Source organism: Phacochoerus africanus, chromosome 7 (genome assembly GCF_016906955.1).
Source record: "Phacochoerus africanus isolate WHEZ1 chromosome 7, ROS_Pafr_v1, whole genome shotgun sequence".
NCBI classification, from domain to species: Eukaryota; Metazoa; Chordata; class Mammalia; order Artiodactyla; family Suidae; genus Phacochoerus; species Phacochoerus africanus.
Window position 1 is genome coordinate 90988786 of NC_062550.1, and position 18464 is coordinate 91007249.

Genomic DNA, 18464 nt, shown 5'->3' on the forward strand with positions numbered 1-18464 from the left:
GAGATCAGCAAAAAACCCGTTATTTAGAATGTCAAGCAGTAATAAGGCTATGCAGGAAATTAAAGCAGGTAAGGGAGATAGAGTGTGTAACCTGGGTGTAGAGTTTTCAAACTGTTTTATGCAGGGTGACCAGGGAAGTAAAGTTAGAGTAGAACCCAGAAGGAAGTTAGCTGAAAACATATCCAGGAAAAGAGCATTCTAGGCATAGGCAGAAAGGCAGGAATCAACAGAGAGACTATGCCGCTAGAGTAGGGTGGATGGGAGCAGAATGGTAGGAGATGAGGTTAAAAAGGGGGGTGACAGATTCTGGGTTTAACTATTGAGTAAAGTTCTAGTCATTGGAGGATTTTGAAGAAGACAGATGATGTTATTTATGATTTAGTATAATAATTTAGTATGTTTGCTCTGGCTGCTATATAGAAAATATTCCATGAGCAGTGGGACAGGGAAGGGGGAGGTGGTGGGTAGGAGTGGGAAACCCAGTTAGGGTGCTCTAAATATTATATTCTAGGCAAAGAGATGATGGGGCTTGGGTGAGGATTTTAGTAGTTCAGATGCTAAAAAGTGGTCAAACTATAGATATTTTAAAGGAGGAGCCTGCAGGTTTTGGTGATGCATTGATTGTGAGGTATGAAAAAAGAGAAGATAACCAGAATAGGTGATAGACTGCAGTTACCATTTACTGGGATAGCGAAGATTGCAAGAGGAGCAGGGTTTGGAGGCAGTGGATATAAACTGTTTTCCCCTTGATATCTTTCCCAGATGCTAGACTTTAATTCTTCTCTGTAGTTAGATTCATACGTGTAAATGGGTCTCCATGACATAGTTGTAGGGGGAAATCTGAAATATAATATTTGATAGGAAAACAGCCTAGTTTGGGTCCTAACTCTGTTATAGCTTTAGTTATATTTAACTAAACCACTACTGGTATCAAATGTTTTGAGTGCAGAATCAGAGTTTTCCCTTCATTAGGGCTTGGTATCTGAGCACCTATGAGACTCAGGAAATCTTACTCTTTAAAGCCCAGCTAACAGTAAAACTATAAGAGATCTCTGTTTCACAGCTCAAGTGCTAGGATTTTGAGCAGCTGGGACATTTTCTTTTCTCTAGTCCCACCTCTGGAGAAAGCATTCACCCACCCTGACACCTTCCTAGGTGCTAGACATGGACTTGCCCCTTGGGGACAGTTTTTTCTCTTAGTTCTGCTGCCCTGTTCCTAGAATTTTGCAGTCCTACCTCTGCACTCCCCTAAAGCAGCTCCAACACTTGGAAAGAGTCATTTTGAGGAAGTGCAGATTTGTTTTTGACTGAGGCTGCTCAGTTTTAATGTCTTGCCATGAAATGGTTTGTTAAAAGTTGGGTTAGTTTTCCCCTTTTGTAGCAAGTTAACTTCTCCTTTCACCATGATACCACCCATTCTAGTTTTCATTCTTAGAAAGGACCAGTTTTAGGAATTTATTTCATTTTTGGGTTTTTTTTGTATCTCAGTTCTCTGAGTGTAAAAACTGGTTTTATAGTCTTATTTGGCTGGTTCTTATTTTTGAGGTGGGAGCAAGTTTCTACATCCTAACCATAAGCAGTAGTCCTGAATTTACTCTTTTGTGTTTAAAATAATTGTTATAGGTTGACTGTTCACATGGAAATTATTTATCCTGTTCTTTTAATAAAAATGTACTAAAATGAGGTATTCTCAGTATGTAGACTTGATAAAAAACTGATATAAATGCATGCTGACATAGTAGTTGATATTTTTTATTGTAAGATATACATAATATAAAATTTACCATTTTAAACATTTTATTTTAAAAATTTATTTTATTGTATTTTTGTGTTTTTAGGGCCACACCCACAGCATTTGGGAATTTCCAGGCTAGGGGTTGAATCGCAGCTGTAGCTGTTAGCCTACACCAGAGCCATAGCAATGGGGGGATCCAGATCCAGGACACATCTGTGACCTATACCATAGCTCTCTCAAGGCAATGCTGGATCCTTAACCCACTGAGCGAGGCTAGAGATCAAATCTGGGTCTTCATGAATACCAGTCAAGTGCATTAACCTGAGCCATGACGGGAACTCCCCATTTTAAACTTTTTAAGTTGTAATTTAGTGACATTAAGATATTCAAAGTGTTGTATAACCATCACCATTGTGTATTTCCAGATTTTTTTCATCATCCCAAACAAAAACTCTGTAATCAGTAGACAGTAACTCCTCATTGTACCCTCCCTCTATTCCCTGGTAACCTCTATTCTGCTTTCTGTGTCTGTGCATTTGCCTGTTCTAGATATTTCATATAGTGAAATCATACAACATTTGCTGTTTTCTGTCTGACTTCTCTTAGCATAGTGTGTCTTCCTTCCTTCCTTCCGTTCTTTTTCTTCCTTCCTTCCTTCCTTTCTTTCTCTCTCTCTCTCCCTTCCTTCTTTCCTTCCTTCCTTCCTTCCTTCCTTCCTTCCTTCCTTCCTTCCTTCCCTGCCCACAGCATATGGAAGTTCCCGGGCCAGGGATCAAACTTGTGCCACCGGAGCAACTCGAGTAGCTACAATGACAACGCTAGATCCTTAACTCATTGCACCACAAAGGAGCACCAGCATAGTGTTTTTAACACATAGTGTTTATCTAGGATTTAGCATGTATTAGAGCTTCATTACTTTTTTATGACAGAATCTAATTCATTGCATTTGTGTGTATGTATGTATGTATACCACATATTATTTATCTATTGATTTGTTGGACACTTTGGTTTTCACATTTTGTCTATTATGATTAATGCTGCTATTAACATTTGTGGACAAGTATCTGTTTGAATCCCTGTTTTCATTAAATATATATATATATATATATATATATATATATATATATATATATCCATCCCTAGCAGTTTTCAACAGTGGATGCATATTTGGAATTCCCACCAACAGCTGTGAGCTAGTGTTCAGTTTGTCCACATCCTTGACTGCCTGCTTGCCTGCCTGCCTTCTTTCCTTTCCTTCCTTTCTTCTTTCCTTCCTTCTCTCATAGCTATTCTAGTAGATATTCGGTGGGATCTCATTGTGGTTTAGATTTGTATTCCTCTAATGAGTAATAATATTAAACATGTTTTCATGCACTTATTGGACATTTGTGTATCTTCTTTGGTGCAATGTCTATTTAAGTCCTTTCTCTCTCTCTTTTTTTTTTTTTGCTTTTTTTCAGGGCCACACCTGCGGCATATGGAGGTTCCCAGGCTTAGGGGTTGGTCAGAGCTGCAGCTGGCTGCCTACACCACAGCCGCAGCAACGCGGGATCTGAGCCTTGCCTGCCACAGCTCATGGCAACACCAGTTCCTTAACCCACTGATTGAGGCCAGGGATTGAACCTGCAACCTCATGGTTCCTAGTCAGATTCGTTTCCATTGTGCCATGATGGGAACTCCCCTTTCTCCATTTTTAAAAATTGTTTATTTTTTGTTCTTAAGTTGTAGGAATTCTTTATATATTTCAGATGTTAAACTCTTATTAACTATATAATTTGCAAATATTTTCTCCCATTCTGCAGGTTGTCTTTTCATTCTCTTGAAAGTGTCTGGATGCACAGAAGTTTTTATTTTAATGTCTAATTTGGTTTTTTTTTGTTGCCTATGCTTTTGGTGTTATAGCTAAATCATTGCCAGTATTTCCTGTTTTCTTCTAAGAGTTTTATAGTTTTAGCTCTTAGATTTGGGCCTTTGATCCATTTTAAGTTAATTCTTGTGTATGGTATAAAGTAAGGGTGCAATTTTTTTCTTTTTCATGTGAATATATACAGTTTTCCTAGCACCGTTTGTTGAAAATACTGTTTTTTTCCTCATCGAATGGTCTTGGCACCCTTGTAGAAAATCAGTTTACCACAGATACGAAGTTTTATTTCCGAGGTCTCAGTTCCATTCTGTTGGTCTATACATCTATCCTTAGGCCAGTATGATAATGTTTTGTTTTTTCTTTTTATAGCCACACCTGTGGCATATGGAAATTCTGAGCCTAGTCCAAGCCTAACAACCCAGGATCCTTAAACCACTGAGCAAGGCCAGGGATCAAACCTGTATCCTCACAGACACTATGTCAGGTTCTTAACCTGCTGAGCCACAGCGGGAACTCCATAATGTTTTGATTATTGAAGTTTGGTGTAATAAGTTTTTAAATTAAGAAGTGTGAGTTCTTCAACTTTGTTCTTTTATTTCAGTATTGTTTTGGCTACTCAAGTTCCCCTGGAGTTCCATATAAATTTGGGATGTGTTTCTCTCTCTCTCTTTTTTTTGGCGGCACCAGTAGCATGTGGAACTTCTAGGGCCAGGGATGGAATCCAAGCCACAACGGTAACAATGCCAGATCCTTAACCTGCTAGGCCACCAGGGAATTCCTAGGATGTGTTTTTCTATTTCTGCAAAAAACATCATGGGGATTTTGATAGAGATTGCATCTGTAGATCCCTTTGGGTAATACTGTCATCTTAATATTAAGTCTTCTAGTACCCGAATACAGGATGTCTTTGCATTTGTTTAGATCTTTAAATGTTTTGGACAACATTTTGTAGCTTTCAGTGTATAAGACTTATCCTTCCTTGATTAAATTTATTCCTAAGTATTTTATTGTTTTCGATGCTTTTTAAAATTTCTGTGTTCACTGCAAGCATATAGAAATACAATTGATTTTTGTGTGTCAGTTTCGTATCCTCTAACTTTGCTGAATTCATTTAGTAGCTCAAACACATTTCTGTTTTGTATTCTCTTAGGGTTTTCTGTATTTATAAGATCATCTCATCTGTGAATAGGTATAATTTTACTTTTCTCTTTGCATTTATGATGCCTTTCATTTCTTTTTCTTGCCTGATTACTCTGGCTAGAACTTCCAGTACTATATATAAGTGATGAAAACAGGCCTTCTTGTTTCTCATCTTATGGAGTTTTCAGTCTCTCACCGTTGAATATGACATTAGCCCTGGGTTTTTCATATATGACCTTAATTACATTGAGGAAATTTCCTTCTAGTCTTAGGTTTTTGTTTTGTTTTGTTTTGTTTTACCATGAAAGGGTATTGGATTTTGGCAAATACTTTTTCTGCATGAATTAAGGTATTTGTGTGTTTTTTCTTCTTAATTCTTTTAACGTGTTGTTTTTGCATGGATTATTTTGTTATGTCGAACCTCTTTTGCCTTTTGGGAACAAATCCCACTTGTTCTTAAGTGTAATCCTTTTACTATGCTGCTGAATTTTGTTTGCTAGTAGGTTGTTAAGGATTTTTTGATCTAAATTCATGAAGAATTACTGGCCTATATTTATTTTTTTACTGAGTTTGTTTTATTAATTTGTGTATTTCTAGGAATTTGTCCATTTCATTAGGTTCCCCAATTTGTTGGTGTACAATTGTTCATAGCAATCCCTTATAATTTTTATTTCTATATAATCAGTAATAATTTTCTTAGTCTCATTTCAGATTTTAGAAATTTAAGTCCTCTTTTTTGTTAGTCTAGCTAAAGGTTTTTGGTTTTTGTTGATCTTTTCAAAGAAACACCTTTTGGTTTTGTTCATTTTCTAAATTGTATTTTGTGTATCTACACTTTAATATTTAGTGTTTCCTTCCTTCCTTTAGCTTTGGGTTTAATTTGCTCTTTTTCAAGTTCTATAAAGCATATAGTTATGTTGTTGACTTGAGATCTTTTATTGTAGGTTTTTATAGTTGTAAATTTCTCCTTAATGCTGCTTGTTGATGTATCCCATAAGTTTTGATGTGTTGTGTTTTTGTCTTCTTTTGTCTCTAGGCATTTTCTAATATCTCTTGTTATTTCTGTAATCTGTTGGTTGTTTAAGAGTGCACTGTTTAATTTATACATATTGCGTGAGTTTTCCAGTGTTCTTTTTGTTATTGATTTCCAGTATTTCATTGTGAACAGAAAATATACTTTGTATGATTTCAGTCTTTTTAAATTTATTAAAACTTGTTTTGTGGTCTTATTAATGTCTGTCTTGGAGAATGTTCTGTTTGCACTTGAAAATAATTCTGTTGTTAGGAAGAACATTCTATATATGTCTGTTAGGTCCAATTCACTAGATATATAACATTCAGAACCTCTGTTTCTTTATTGATCTTCTGTCTGATTCTTCTATCCAATGTTAAAAATGGGGTATTGAAGTCTCCAATTACTATTGTAGAACTATATGTTTCTCCTTTGAATTTTCTTAGTTTTTTATCTAATACATTTTCAGGCTCTGTTGTTAGGTATGTATGTTTATAATTATCATGTCTTCATCTTTTGTCATTATGGTAGTGTCTCTCTTTGTCTCTTCTAACCTTTCTTTCACTATTTTATTCTAATTTTTCTGACAAAAATATAGTCATTTCAGCTCTCTTTTGGTTATTCTTTCCATGGAATACTTTTCTCTATCCTTTTGCTTTCAATATCTTTGTGTCTTTGTATCTAAAATAAGTCTCTTATAAACTTAGATGGACTGTGTAGATGGACCATCTTTTTAAAATCCATTTTCCCAATGTCTGCCTTTCCGTTGAAGAGTTTAATCTATTTACATTTAATGTAACTAACTACTGGTAAGGAAGAACTTCTTCCCTTTAGCTATTTTTTTCCTGTATGTCTTTGTTTCTTGATCTTCCATTCCTCCATTTTTGCCCTGTTTGACACTTAATTGATATTTTTTGTAGTTGTTTTTTTTATTGTCTTTTTTTCCCTTTTCTGTAATATTTTTAAGTTACTTTCTTAATGATTACTTGGGAATTAGAATTAACAACTTGAATAATACCAACTTAGCTCAGCAGTATGTTAACACTCTGATCCTATATCGCCATCCTTCTCCCTTTATATTGTTATTGTCACAGATTACGTTTTTATGCATTGTGTGCCCATCAACATAGATTTATCATTTGTGCGTGTGTGTGCATTGTCACTTAAGTCATATAGAAAAAGGTATGTGTGGGAGGAGAGAAGTTACAAACCCAAAATACAATGATACTTTTTTATAACTGCGTATGTACTTATCTCCACTGATGTTCTTTATTTCTTCTTATGGGTTTGTGTTACTATCTAATGTCCTTTCATTTCAACCTGAAGCTCTTACATTAGCATTCCTTTCCCCCCCGCCCTTTGATTGCACCCATGGCATGTATAATTCCTGGATTATAAGGTAGATTTGTGTATAAAGAATTTTTTACTGGAAGGGCCAAGGGATTGAACCCACATCACTGCAGCAACCCAAGCTGGTGCAGTGACAAAATGGGAACCTTGAGCTGTTGTATCAAAAGGGGACTTCCCCATTAGCATTTCTTGTAGGGCGAATCTGCTATTGATAAACTTCCTACCTTTTGTTTATCTGAAATGTCTTAATTTCTCTTCAATTCTCGAAGAGTAATTTGCCAGATATAGAATTCTTGGTTGACAGGGTTTGTTTGTTTGTTTGTTTTCTTTCTAGACTTTAATACATCATTCCCAGTGCCACCTGATTGTCAAGAGTTTCTGATGAGATATTGGCCATTGATATTATTGAGGGTTCCTAGTGTGTGTAAAGTTGCTTCTCTCTAACTGCTTTCAAGATTTTTTTTTTTTGTCTCTAAATTTGACACTTTGAATATCATATATCTTAGAATGGATCTCTTTGAGTTTATCCTTCTTAGAATTTGTTGAGATTCTTGGATGTGTATTTCATGTTTTTCATCAGATTTGAGAATTTTCAGCCATTATTTGTTCAAAAAATTTTTTCACAGTCTTTTCTCTTCTGGGACTCCGATGCCCTTATGTATATACTTCATGGTGTCCTTCCACTTTCTTTGCTCATCCATAAGAAGTAACTCCTCATCTGTTAAAGTTGTATCATGAGATTGGCAGCAATTCAGTCACATCTTTAGGGTTCCGTTTCTAATTCTAGTTATTTTCCTATTTCTGCCGTATCTGCAGTTCTTATCCTCCGCTGAGATCTTGGATTCCTCAAAGTCATCCGTGAGGATTGGAATCAACTTCTGCCAGACCTGTTAATGTTAATATTTTGACTTCTTCCCATGAATCATGAATGTTATAATGACATCTAGAATGGTGACTCCTTTCCTGAAGGTTTCAGTTTACTTTGTCTAGATCCGTCCAAGGAATAGTGTATGGCAACTATAACCTTATGAAATGTATTTCTTAAATAGTAAGACTTGAAAATCAAAATTACTTCTTGGTCCATGTGCTGCAGAGTTGATCTTGTGTTATTAGGCATGAAAACAGCATTAATCTTATTGTATATCTCCATCAGAGCTCTTGGATGACCAGGTGCATTGTCACTGAGTGGTTATGTTTTGAAAGAAATCTTTTTATTCTGGGCAGTAGTTCTCAATAGTGGGTTTAAAAATATTCAATAAACTGTGTTATAAACAGATGTGCTGTCATCCAGGCTTTGTTATTCTACTGATAGAGCAGATGTAGAATAGTCTTAGTATGAGCCCTAGGATTTTTGGAATGTAAATGAGCATTGGTATCAGCTTAAAGCACTTAGCTGCATTTGTCCCTAACAAGAGAGTCAGCCTGTCCTTTGAAGCTTCGAAGCCAGGCATTGACTTCTCCTCTCTAGCTATGAAAGTCCTAGATAGCATCTTCTTCCAATAGAAGGCTGTTTTGTCTACAATGAAAATCTGTTTTTTAATATAGCTACCTGCGTTAATGACCTTAGCGAGATCTTCTGGATAACTTGGTGCAGCTTTTATGTCAACACTTGCTGCCTCACCTTGCACTTTTATGTTAAAGAGGTGGCGTCTTTCCTTAAACCCCATGAAGCAACCTCTGTTAGCTTTAAACTTTTCTGTGGCTTTTTCATTTCTCTCAGCCTTCATAAAATTGAAGAGAGTTAGGACCTTGCTCTGGTTTAGGCTTTTACTTAAGGGAATGCGTGGCTGGCTTGATCTTCATCCAGCCCATTAAAACGTTCTCTGTATCAGCAGTAAGGCAGGTAGGTTCACTTTTTTATCATTTGAGTACTCACTACTCCTGGTGAAGATGGCATTAAGATTGTTGAAATGACAACAAATGATTTACAGTATTACATAAATGTAGTTAATAAAACAGCAGCAGGGTTTGAGAGGATTGAGTCCAATTCTGAAAGAAGTTCTACTGTGGGTAAAATGCAAACAGCATTTTACTCTACAGAGAAACCATTCATGACAGGAAGTCAATTAATGCATCCCAGCTGTTACCTTAAGAAACTGCCGAGCCACCACCATTCTGATCAGTCAGCAGCCATCCTCCACGAAAAGATTACAGTTCACTGAAGGCTGAGATAAAGGTTAAGCATTTTTCAGCAATGAAGTACTTTTTAACTTAGATATACAAACTGGATTTTTAGACATATCGTTATTGCACACTTAATAGACTACAGTATAATGTAAACATATGTTTTATATGCATTGGAGAATTAAAAAAAAAATTGTGTGGCTCATTTTACTGCAGAGGTCTGGAAGCAAATCTGCGGTATCTCTGAGGTATACACAGGTATATTTACTTACAGAACATTGATAACCATCTTGAATGCCAAATGAGTTTTGCCCTAGGAATGGGAAACATTTGTCATCACTATTGTTTTTAAGACAACATCTGTGTGGAGCTATGAAAACTTGCAAACTAGACCTCTACTATGTGTATTTACCTGTAAAAATGCCATAAATGCCATCATTTTGTAGCTCTTTTGGTACTTCCAATAAGAAATTCTTTGTACACAAATCTACCTTATAATCTAAACTTCTCTTCATTAAAGGACTTATTTGAGTGGCAGGTATTTGCTTATTTTTCTTTTTTTGTCTTTTTGCCTTTTCTAGGGCCACACCTGCGGCATATGCAGGTTCCCAGGCTAGGGGTCTAATTGGAGCTGTAGCCGCTGGCGTACACCACAGCCACAGCAACTCGGGATCTGAGCCGCATCTGTGACCTACACCACAGCTCACAGCAGCGCCGGATCCTTAACCCACTGATTGAGGCCAGGGATCGAACCTGCAACTTCATGGTTCCTAGTCGGATTTGTTAACCACTGAGCCATGACGGGAACTCCCTTTTTCTTAAATTTTATGGCCACATTCACAAGATATAGAAGTTCCTGGGCCAGGGATTGAATCTGAGCCAATGCTGAGATCTGTGCTGCAGCTGAGCCAATGCAAGATCCTTTAACCCACCGTGCAGGTCACTTTCCCAGTGACCCTAGCTGCTGCAGTTGGATTCTTAACCCACTGCATCACAGTGGGAACTCCTAGAGTAGTACTTTTAATCTCCTTCAAGAATTGTTCCTTTGGGGGTTCTTTTATGGCACATGGGTTAAGAATCCAGTGTTCTCACTGAAGCAGCTTGGGTCACTGCTGTGGCATGGGTTCAGTCCCTAGCCCAGGAACTTCCACATGCTAGGGCGTGCAGCCAAAAAAAGAAAAACAATTTTTTCCTTTAAATTCACAGCTTGGCTAGTTGTGTGGGACAAGAGGCCTAGGTTTTGGCCTGTCTTGGCTTTCAGCATACCTTCTTCATTAAATTTACTCTTTTCTAGCTTTTGATTTAAACTGAGAGATGTGCAACTCATCTTTTCACTTGCACACTTTGAGGCCATTGTAGGGTTATTAATCAGCCTGATTGTAATATTGTTGTGTCTCAGGAAATAGGGAGGCCTGAGGAGAGGGAGAGTGATGGGGAGGAGTGGCTGGTGGAAAGAGTAGTCAGAACACATAAAACATTTATTGATTAAATTTACTGTATTAGATGGGTGAGGTTTGCGGTGCCCCCAAAGCAGTTACAATACTAACATCAAAGATCACGGTCACAGGTCATCACAACAAATAAAATAATAATGAAAACGGAAGTTCCCATGTGGCACAGCAGGTTAAGGATTCAGCGTTGCTGCAGCTGTGGTTAATATTGCAGCTGTGACATGAGTTTGATCCCTGGCCTGGGAACTTCCACATGCCGCAGATGCAACCGATAATAGTAACAATAATAATAATAATAATGAAAAAGTTTGAAATATTGTGAGAATTACCAAAATGTGACACAGAGACACGAAATCAGCAAATGCTGTTGGGAAAATGGCATCAATAAACTTAGAGGGTTGCTGCAAACCTTCAGTTAGTGTAAAGAAGACATTATTATGCAGTAAAGCAAAATTAATAAAAGAAGATATGCCTATAGTTAGTTTTCAGGATTAAAAACATGAAAAAGTTCCTTAAATGTACAACAAGCAGTTCCAGGCCAAATTAAGCCTCAGGTGATAAAGTAAGCTAGCACATTACATGTTTCTTTTAAGCACTGGTAGTGGGGAACTGACTTTTGAACGTTTGCACCAGTGTGTGTGTGTGCGTGTGTGTGTAGAGGGAGGGGAGGGATGAGGTGGGGTTTAGAGGAAGTCATTCTGAGTATCATGTGTTGACCTTTTATCTTTTGAAATTTCATCTAGCTATGACAAAAAAAGATCTTTTTGATAAACAGAAAGCCATAAGAGTTGTTTTGCATTATACAATGAAAATGTGTATATATGTGATAAGTGCTGTGAGTGAAAAAAAAAGGATGAAGGAGTAGAGGGTCAAGGTCATGTAAGAGTAGTATTTATGCTGAAATTTGAGCATTTATAATTGTTCCCTAGATAATTAAGTCTTTAAAATATTTTTTGAATTATAGTACATTTCCTTTTAAAGTAAAAATAGCCTTTTCAGTGTCACAAATTAAATATAAAACTGAAAATTTAAGCATGAACTATGTTACATTATTAACATATTTTAATATTTATGAAAATGACAGTGTGAAGATTCTAACAATCCCACATAACAATTTTTGTTAAAATAGAAAAAATATTTTAGAGTTTCCTGGTGGACGTGGTGTTGTCACTGCTGTGACTTGGGTTCAGTCCCAGGCCTGGTAATTTCCACATGCCATGGGGACAGCCATTAAAAAAAAGGGAAAAATATTTTAACCAAACTCTTGAAGGTTTAATTTTAGGAAATCAATAATTTAGCACCACTTTATTACAATACAGTAGGATATTAACCTTAAATGTAACATGAATAGCATTTTTTGCTTCATGAAAAGTGTTTTATTATAGCATTGTATGTGTTTTTGTCCCCAAGCCATTGGGGAATAAAGGTGATATGCATAATCCTACTTAAAGATAATTAGAAATGCCAAAGAATCTATTTAATTTTGGAGTATTTTTTTCTTTAATAATGCTCTAGGCAGTGTTGATGAATTCTGTAAAATCTGTGTTTATGGATCATTGTGACTTAATTAAAAGCTTATAGTTATAGTATGAAAGATAAAAATAGGACCTTTTTGAAGATGTAATTTTATTTGCAAACTTTATGGTAAGATTTAGCTTTATTATAAAGTATTTTTTTCTCTTGCTAATATGAATTAGAAATGTCTTATACCTGATACAATAGAAAATATAAAGTTATTTTATGGACTCTGAATTTTCTTCACTTTTGATGGAAAATAAGTGCATTGCATGCTCTTCTGAGTTAAAGCACATAGAATTTCTTCTGATATATTGTTCAAATGCATTGTGTGAAGAAAAGTTAAAGCTTATGTGATTCCCTCTACCTTTTTTGTACCCACTTAAACCACCAAAGTTTACTTGGTGCCTTATAATGGCATTGTTCAATAGAAAAGGATGTGAGCAGAGTTCCTGCTGTGGCATAGCAGGCCTTGTCTGTGCAGTGGCGTGGGTTTGATCCCTGGCTCAGGGCAGTGAGTTAGGGATCTTGAAAAGAAAAATGACGTAGAATGTGAGCACCACACTGAACTTAAAATTATTTTTCAAGTGTATCAAATTAGTAGAATTAATTTTAGTAATCCATTTTATTTAACCAAGTATGTCTAGAATTTTTATTTTCTTATCATTTTTTTATTTTTTATTTTTTTGTCTTTTCTAGGGCCGTACCTGTGGCATACGGAGGTTCCCCGGCTAGGGGTCTAATCAGAGCTGTAGCCTCTGGCCTACGCCAGAGCCACAGCAACGAGGGATCCAAGCCGCATCTGTGACCTACACCACAGCTCACAGTAACGCCAGATCTTTAACCCACTGAGCAAGGCCAGGGATCGAACCTGCAACCTCATGGTTCCTAGTCAGATTTGTTAACCACTGAGCCACGACGGGAACTCCTAGAATTTTTAAAAATTGTGTGTATATCAGTTGATTTCCCCCCCACCAGCCTTTTCTTTTCTCCCTTTCCTTTCCTTTTCTTTCCTTCACTTCCCTTTTTTCTTTTCTTGTCAGCTAAATCTGCAGCATATGGAAGTTAGCAGGCTAGGGATTGAATCAGAGCTACAGTTGCCCGCCTGCGCCACAGACATAGCAACACAGGATCTGAGCAACGTCTGCGACCTACACCACAGCTCACAGCAACACTGGATCCCCAGCGCACTGAGCAAGGCCAGGTATCAAACCTGCATCCTCATGGATACCAGTCGGATTCATTTCTGCTGCACTACAACAGGAACTCCTGATTTTTTTTTTTTTTAATAACATTCTTTTAAAATACTGTCTTGGAGTTAACCTTGTGCAGCAGTGGCTTAAGTATCTGGTGGTGTCACTGCAGTGACTTGGATCACTGCTGTGATTGTGGGTTTGATTCCTGGCCCAGGAACTTCCATATGCCATGGGTATAGCCAAAAATAAATAAATAAATAAATAAAATACTAAGCCTTTAAAATCCAGTGTATGTTTTACATTTACAGTATGAGGCAGTTTGGACTGACTACTTTTCAAATCATCAGAATGGGATATTACTATGTCACGTGAATTAATTCTGTATTAACATATCTGTTATAGTTTATTTTTATCCTTATTTGTCATCTAAAGCAAGATGGTTAGCAAACTTTCAAAGACGGTGTGTAAAATTCTGAAGCGGTGATATTTGTATAGTTAGGTAGACATTGGTAATCATGTATTTGAAAAATCTGAAGTCAAAATATTGGTAATTTTAAGCTACTAAACTCTTTGAGGTTTTTGTTTTGGCACACAGATTTCCTGAAGGAATATCTTGGGGGTTCCCGGGATATCCTCATGGCTTGGTAATTTGCTAAAAGGGTACACAAATTGGAGAAAAACTGTTAAACTCATGATTATGTTTTATTATAGTGAAAAAAACACAGATTTAAATCAGCAAAGAGGAAAGGGTGTATAGAGTGGAGTCCAAGAGAAACCAGGTGTAGGTTTTCAGTTATCTTCTCCTAGTGGAAATGCCCAACAATGCTTCCTTTTTCTAGTTGTCTTGTATGACAACATGGCAGAGTGGTACCAACCAGGGAAGCTTGCCTGAATCTTAGGGTCCAGAGTTTTTATGGGGTCAATTGTATAGGGGTGGAAGTACCTACATGACTGTCTTTAGTTACTCTGTCTTTAACTTCCTTTATTCCTTCTCTCCTTAGAAATCAAACTGATACAGTAGGGCCCATAGCCCCTGGCATAAAGACAGGAATTTACCATAATTTACCTTGTTAAATTATCTGTTGTGGCCCAAGATTTCAGGTATACAAAGAAACTTATCAGGCAGGATATTGCAAGGGGTCAGAGGTTATCGCCTAGGAGCCCTCTCAGGTGATTCCTTTCTTTGGAATGTGTAGAGTTTGCACCCCGCCAAGCTTGCAGAGCCTTCCTGTACTGTACAGGGTGATTCTGGAGCCTCACCAAGGAGGATGTCTCTAGGATAAATTCTTACAAAAACAAAAGGGTAAGTGAGATTGGCAAAAGCTCAGTTCACCTTAAGTATCTAATATGTTTTAAAGAAATGGCACAGGTTACTGACAATGTAGAGCTATATGAAGAGTGACTCTGAGAAGTGAAAAATCTAGCATTTAGGACAGCTTTGTAGTTACAGGTTTCTTAGTTGGAATGAACTTTTTTTTTTTTGTTTTTTGGGGCCACAGGTGCAGCATATGTAAGTTCCCAGGCTGGGGGTCGAATCAGAGCTGCAGCTGCCAGCCTACACCACAGCCACAGCCATGCCGGATCCAGGCCCTGTCTGCAGCTATACTGCAGCTCATAGCAACACCAGATTCTTAACCCACTGAGCAAGGCCAGGGATCAAACCTGCATCCTCATGGATACTAGTCGGATTCATTGCCGCTGAGCCACAATGGGAACTCCAGGAATCAGCTCTTATAGTTTACTGACTGCCTCCTGTAAATTCACCTTGCTTGCTAAAATGCATGTTATCTTTTCTAATCCACATCTGAACCTCCGTTTCTGCCTATGATGGGACGAATTTGTATCAGACTAGGGGAAATATAGTTTGAAAGCATTGTAGAGCTGCTCAGTCAAGACTTGAGGATTAAAGATCCAGGAGAGAAGAGAGATAGACATATTCTGTGCTGTGTTTCCTCTTGAAGTATTTTCCAACTCTTAAGCTCTTTTGCGTAAGTGTATAAAAGTTGACTGGTATATGAGAGATGAGCAAAAAAGAACTAAGAAAGTTGAGTGGAGTTTTCAGTACTTTTTGTTGTTCTAGTCCTAGGTTTGCAGTTGGAATCGTTTGAAAGGCCATGCCATAGGAACAGGACCAAACCAGAAGTAGCCAATCTTTACAGTATCTGAAACTCAGTCTCAAGCTGGCTCTGTTCCTATTTGGCCCGACATGATCTGCTTTTACTGTGACTGCTAAAGAAAAAATAAATCCTCTTTGGAAGAAAAAAACATCATCGAGTCTATATACTTTTTCCATACATATTTTCATGCAGTCAGTAAAAAAATTGCTATGCATGCAATAGGACCAACATGGAAAAATGAACAGAGAAACAGGCTATTCAGGTTATTCATAGGTTACGTAATTCTGGAGTTACAGACAGGAGCTTTAAAAACTGTCACTAACCTAATCATGAAAATAGATGGCGAGGTGGAAATTTTCACTGGAGAACTTGCATCTATATAGAAAGGGATCAAATAGAAATTCTAAGGCTAAAAAATATGTTTAACTGAAATTAAGAACCCAGTAAATGGGTTTGACTACAGTTTAGACACAGCTGAAAAGAGGATTAGTCGAAACTATGTTTAGTAGAAAGATTAGTTGAAACTATTCAGCAGCATTCATTAATCTTTAAGTAAGTATCTAAAACAGAGTTGGTAAAATATTATCGCTTATGAAGTTGTACTTGATACCCTCCCCCCCAGCCTTTGAACAGACAAAAATTATTCCTAGTAAATACCTTATGTAGAAGTCAGCGTACTCAGCTACTTAGAATAGAGCTCTAGAATGAGAAAATAATCAAAATACAGTTTCAAACTAGATACCCAGAGCTGGATGGTAAAACATCTAACATAGGGGAGTTAGAAGACCCTTACCCTTATTTGGACTAATGGTTATAATATGTTTGATGACCTGGTAAACTAGCTCACCACAATTAAGATAGTGAATTAGAAAGGAAGTTATGGGTAAATTGTCACGGAATTGGTTTGGCAGCTAATACTTGGATCATATGTAAGATTCCACTATTAATTATACCATTGGTGTGTGTACTAGAAAAAAGAAAACTGTCCATTATAATTGACATTCCATTAATTTTGATAACATCCTAAATAACTTCAGAGATGTTAAAATTTTGGGAGGAAATGTCAATGTCATCTTGTTTTTTTAAATTTCAGTTTTATCGTTGTTTGCCTTCGGTCAGGAAACTTCTTTGAACCTGTTTGCTTATTTGTGAAAGTGGGACAGCATAGGCTGCTCTTTAGGATCAGGAAGAGTAAGTAAGAGATAACAACGAAAAGTATCTAGTATTGAATAGACATTTGAAACTTCTTATTTTGATTTTCACTTTTTCTTCTGGAACTTGGTGTTGTTATAAATAGGAAGAGATTACTGACAGCTAACCAAGGAAGGAAAAAACTGAAAACCCCTATATATTGGCTAAATAAGAGCTTAAAAAAGAAAATTTCTGTTGGAGTTGTTTATAAATTGTCAAACATGATTTTTTATTCTGTCCCTACTCACCTCTTTCATCTGTCTTATCCCCTCAGTTATATGTAAAGATAGCATTAGTTCCAGTATGATGATTGATATTTATACTAATAGAATCTACACATCACAATAACATATCTTTACTATATTGGTTTTCACAAAGCTCAGTATAGGAAAATTTCTGATCCTTCTAAGTTGAACTATGATGCTTAAAATCTCAATCTTTAGTTTTGTAGAATTCCTGCCTTTCTGATAATGCTGTATAGAAATGGCATTAGTCAGGTGAGTGGATCTTTTTAAGGAAGGAGTTGGATTTTGTAATGTTTGGTGGATGTGAAAATTCCTCATTTTGGAGTTCCTGTTGTGGCTCAGCGGTTAACGAAGCCCACTAGCATCCATGAGGATGTGGGTTCGATCCCTGGCCTCGCTCAGTGGTTTAAGGATCCTGCATTGATGCGAGCTGTGGTGTAGGTCACACATGAGGCTCGGATCCCGTGTTGCTGTGGCTGTGCTGTAGGCTGGCGGCTACAGCTCCAATTAGACCCCTAGCCTGGGAACCTCCATATGCCTCGGGTGTGGCCCTAAAAAGACCCAAAAAAAATTCCTCCTTTTACTCTTATTTTAAAGATTCCCAGTAAACCAAGAATGACTTTTTTTTTTTTTTTGAGCTGTGAGATATTCAGATCTTTAATTTTGTGTTCATTCTGTTCTCTTTCAGGATTTTTTAAATCACATTCAATTTGATAGGATGAAAAAATTTAAGAGAAGGCTATCCCTCACCCTTCGAGGAAGCCAGACTATTGATGAATCATTGTCTGAATTGGCTGAGCAAATGACTATTGAAGAAAACAGCAGCAAGGATAATGGTAAATATTTGGAGGTGGGGAAGGGGAGGAGAGATGCTTCCTCCCCCTTACTTACTTTACAAATGTAAATTTAGTTTCCTGATTGGTTCCTAATTTTTTTGTTTTTAGCTTCCTAAAAACAAAATAGCTTTTATTTCTCTGTCTCATTCCCCAGTTAAGTAACTTTTGCTTGCTTTCTGGAATGTTCCATTCTTACTCCAAAAATGTTACTGTACCTGGTCTCTAATCCTGATGAATTCTCTATCCCATTTACCTCTCCATTTTTCATTGTTTTTTTAAATGACAATACTTTGTATATGATTCTACTTGTCTAAGTAACCATTTTTAAATTAATATTTAAATATTTTTGGTATTATAACCAAAGTGAATATAACTTAAAAGTACATACTAAGTTTATGAAATTTCTGTTTGAGGTTTCATCATAGTTTTAAAACATTATATGTGCATATTGACTAGCCATGTAGATGACAAGGTTTGCTACATGAGTGAATCATACTATTTTCTTACTTTATATTGACTGAAGAATCTATCCTTAGTATTGAGAGCACTTATAGTAGATAGGCATGTAATGCTACACAAGTTTGATAGTTCTTTTTACAATGTAAAGTAATAGTACATGGATGTTGATATAAAATAAAAAGAGCTTGTGGAGTTCCCATTGTGGCACAGTGAGTTAAGGATCCAGCAT

General features: G+C 36.8%; 1 protein-coding gene across 1 annotated transcript in view; it reads left to right on the forward strand.

Annotated features, from left to right (window-relative positions):
• The window catches only part of CDK17 (cyclin dependent kinase 17), a 101752-nt gene that overhangs the window by 43412 nt on the left and 39876 nt on the right, over nt 1-18464 (forward strand). The window contains exon 2 of the mRNA XM_047788235.1: nt 17629-17776. Within this exon, the coding sequence (XP_047644191.1) occupies nt 17659-17776 (118 nt within the window). The 5' untranslated portion in view covers nt 17629-17658. The remainder of the gene's footprint in view (nt 1-17628; nt 17777-18464) is intronic.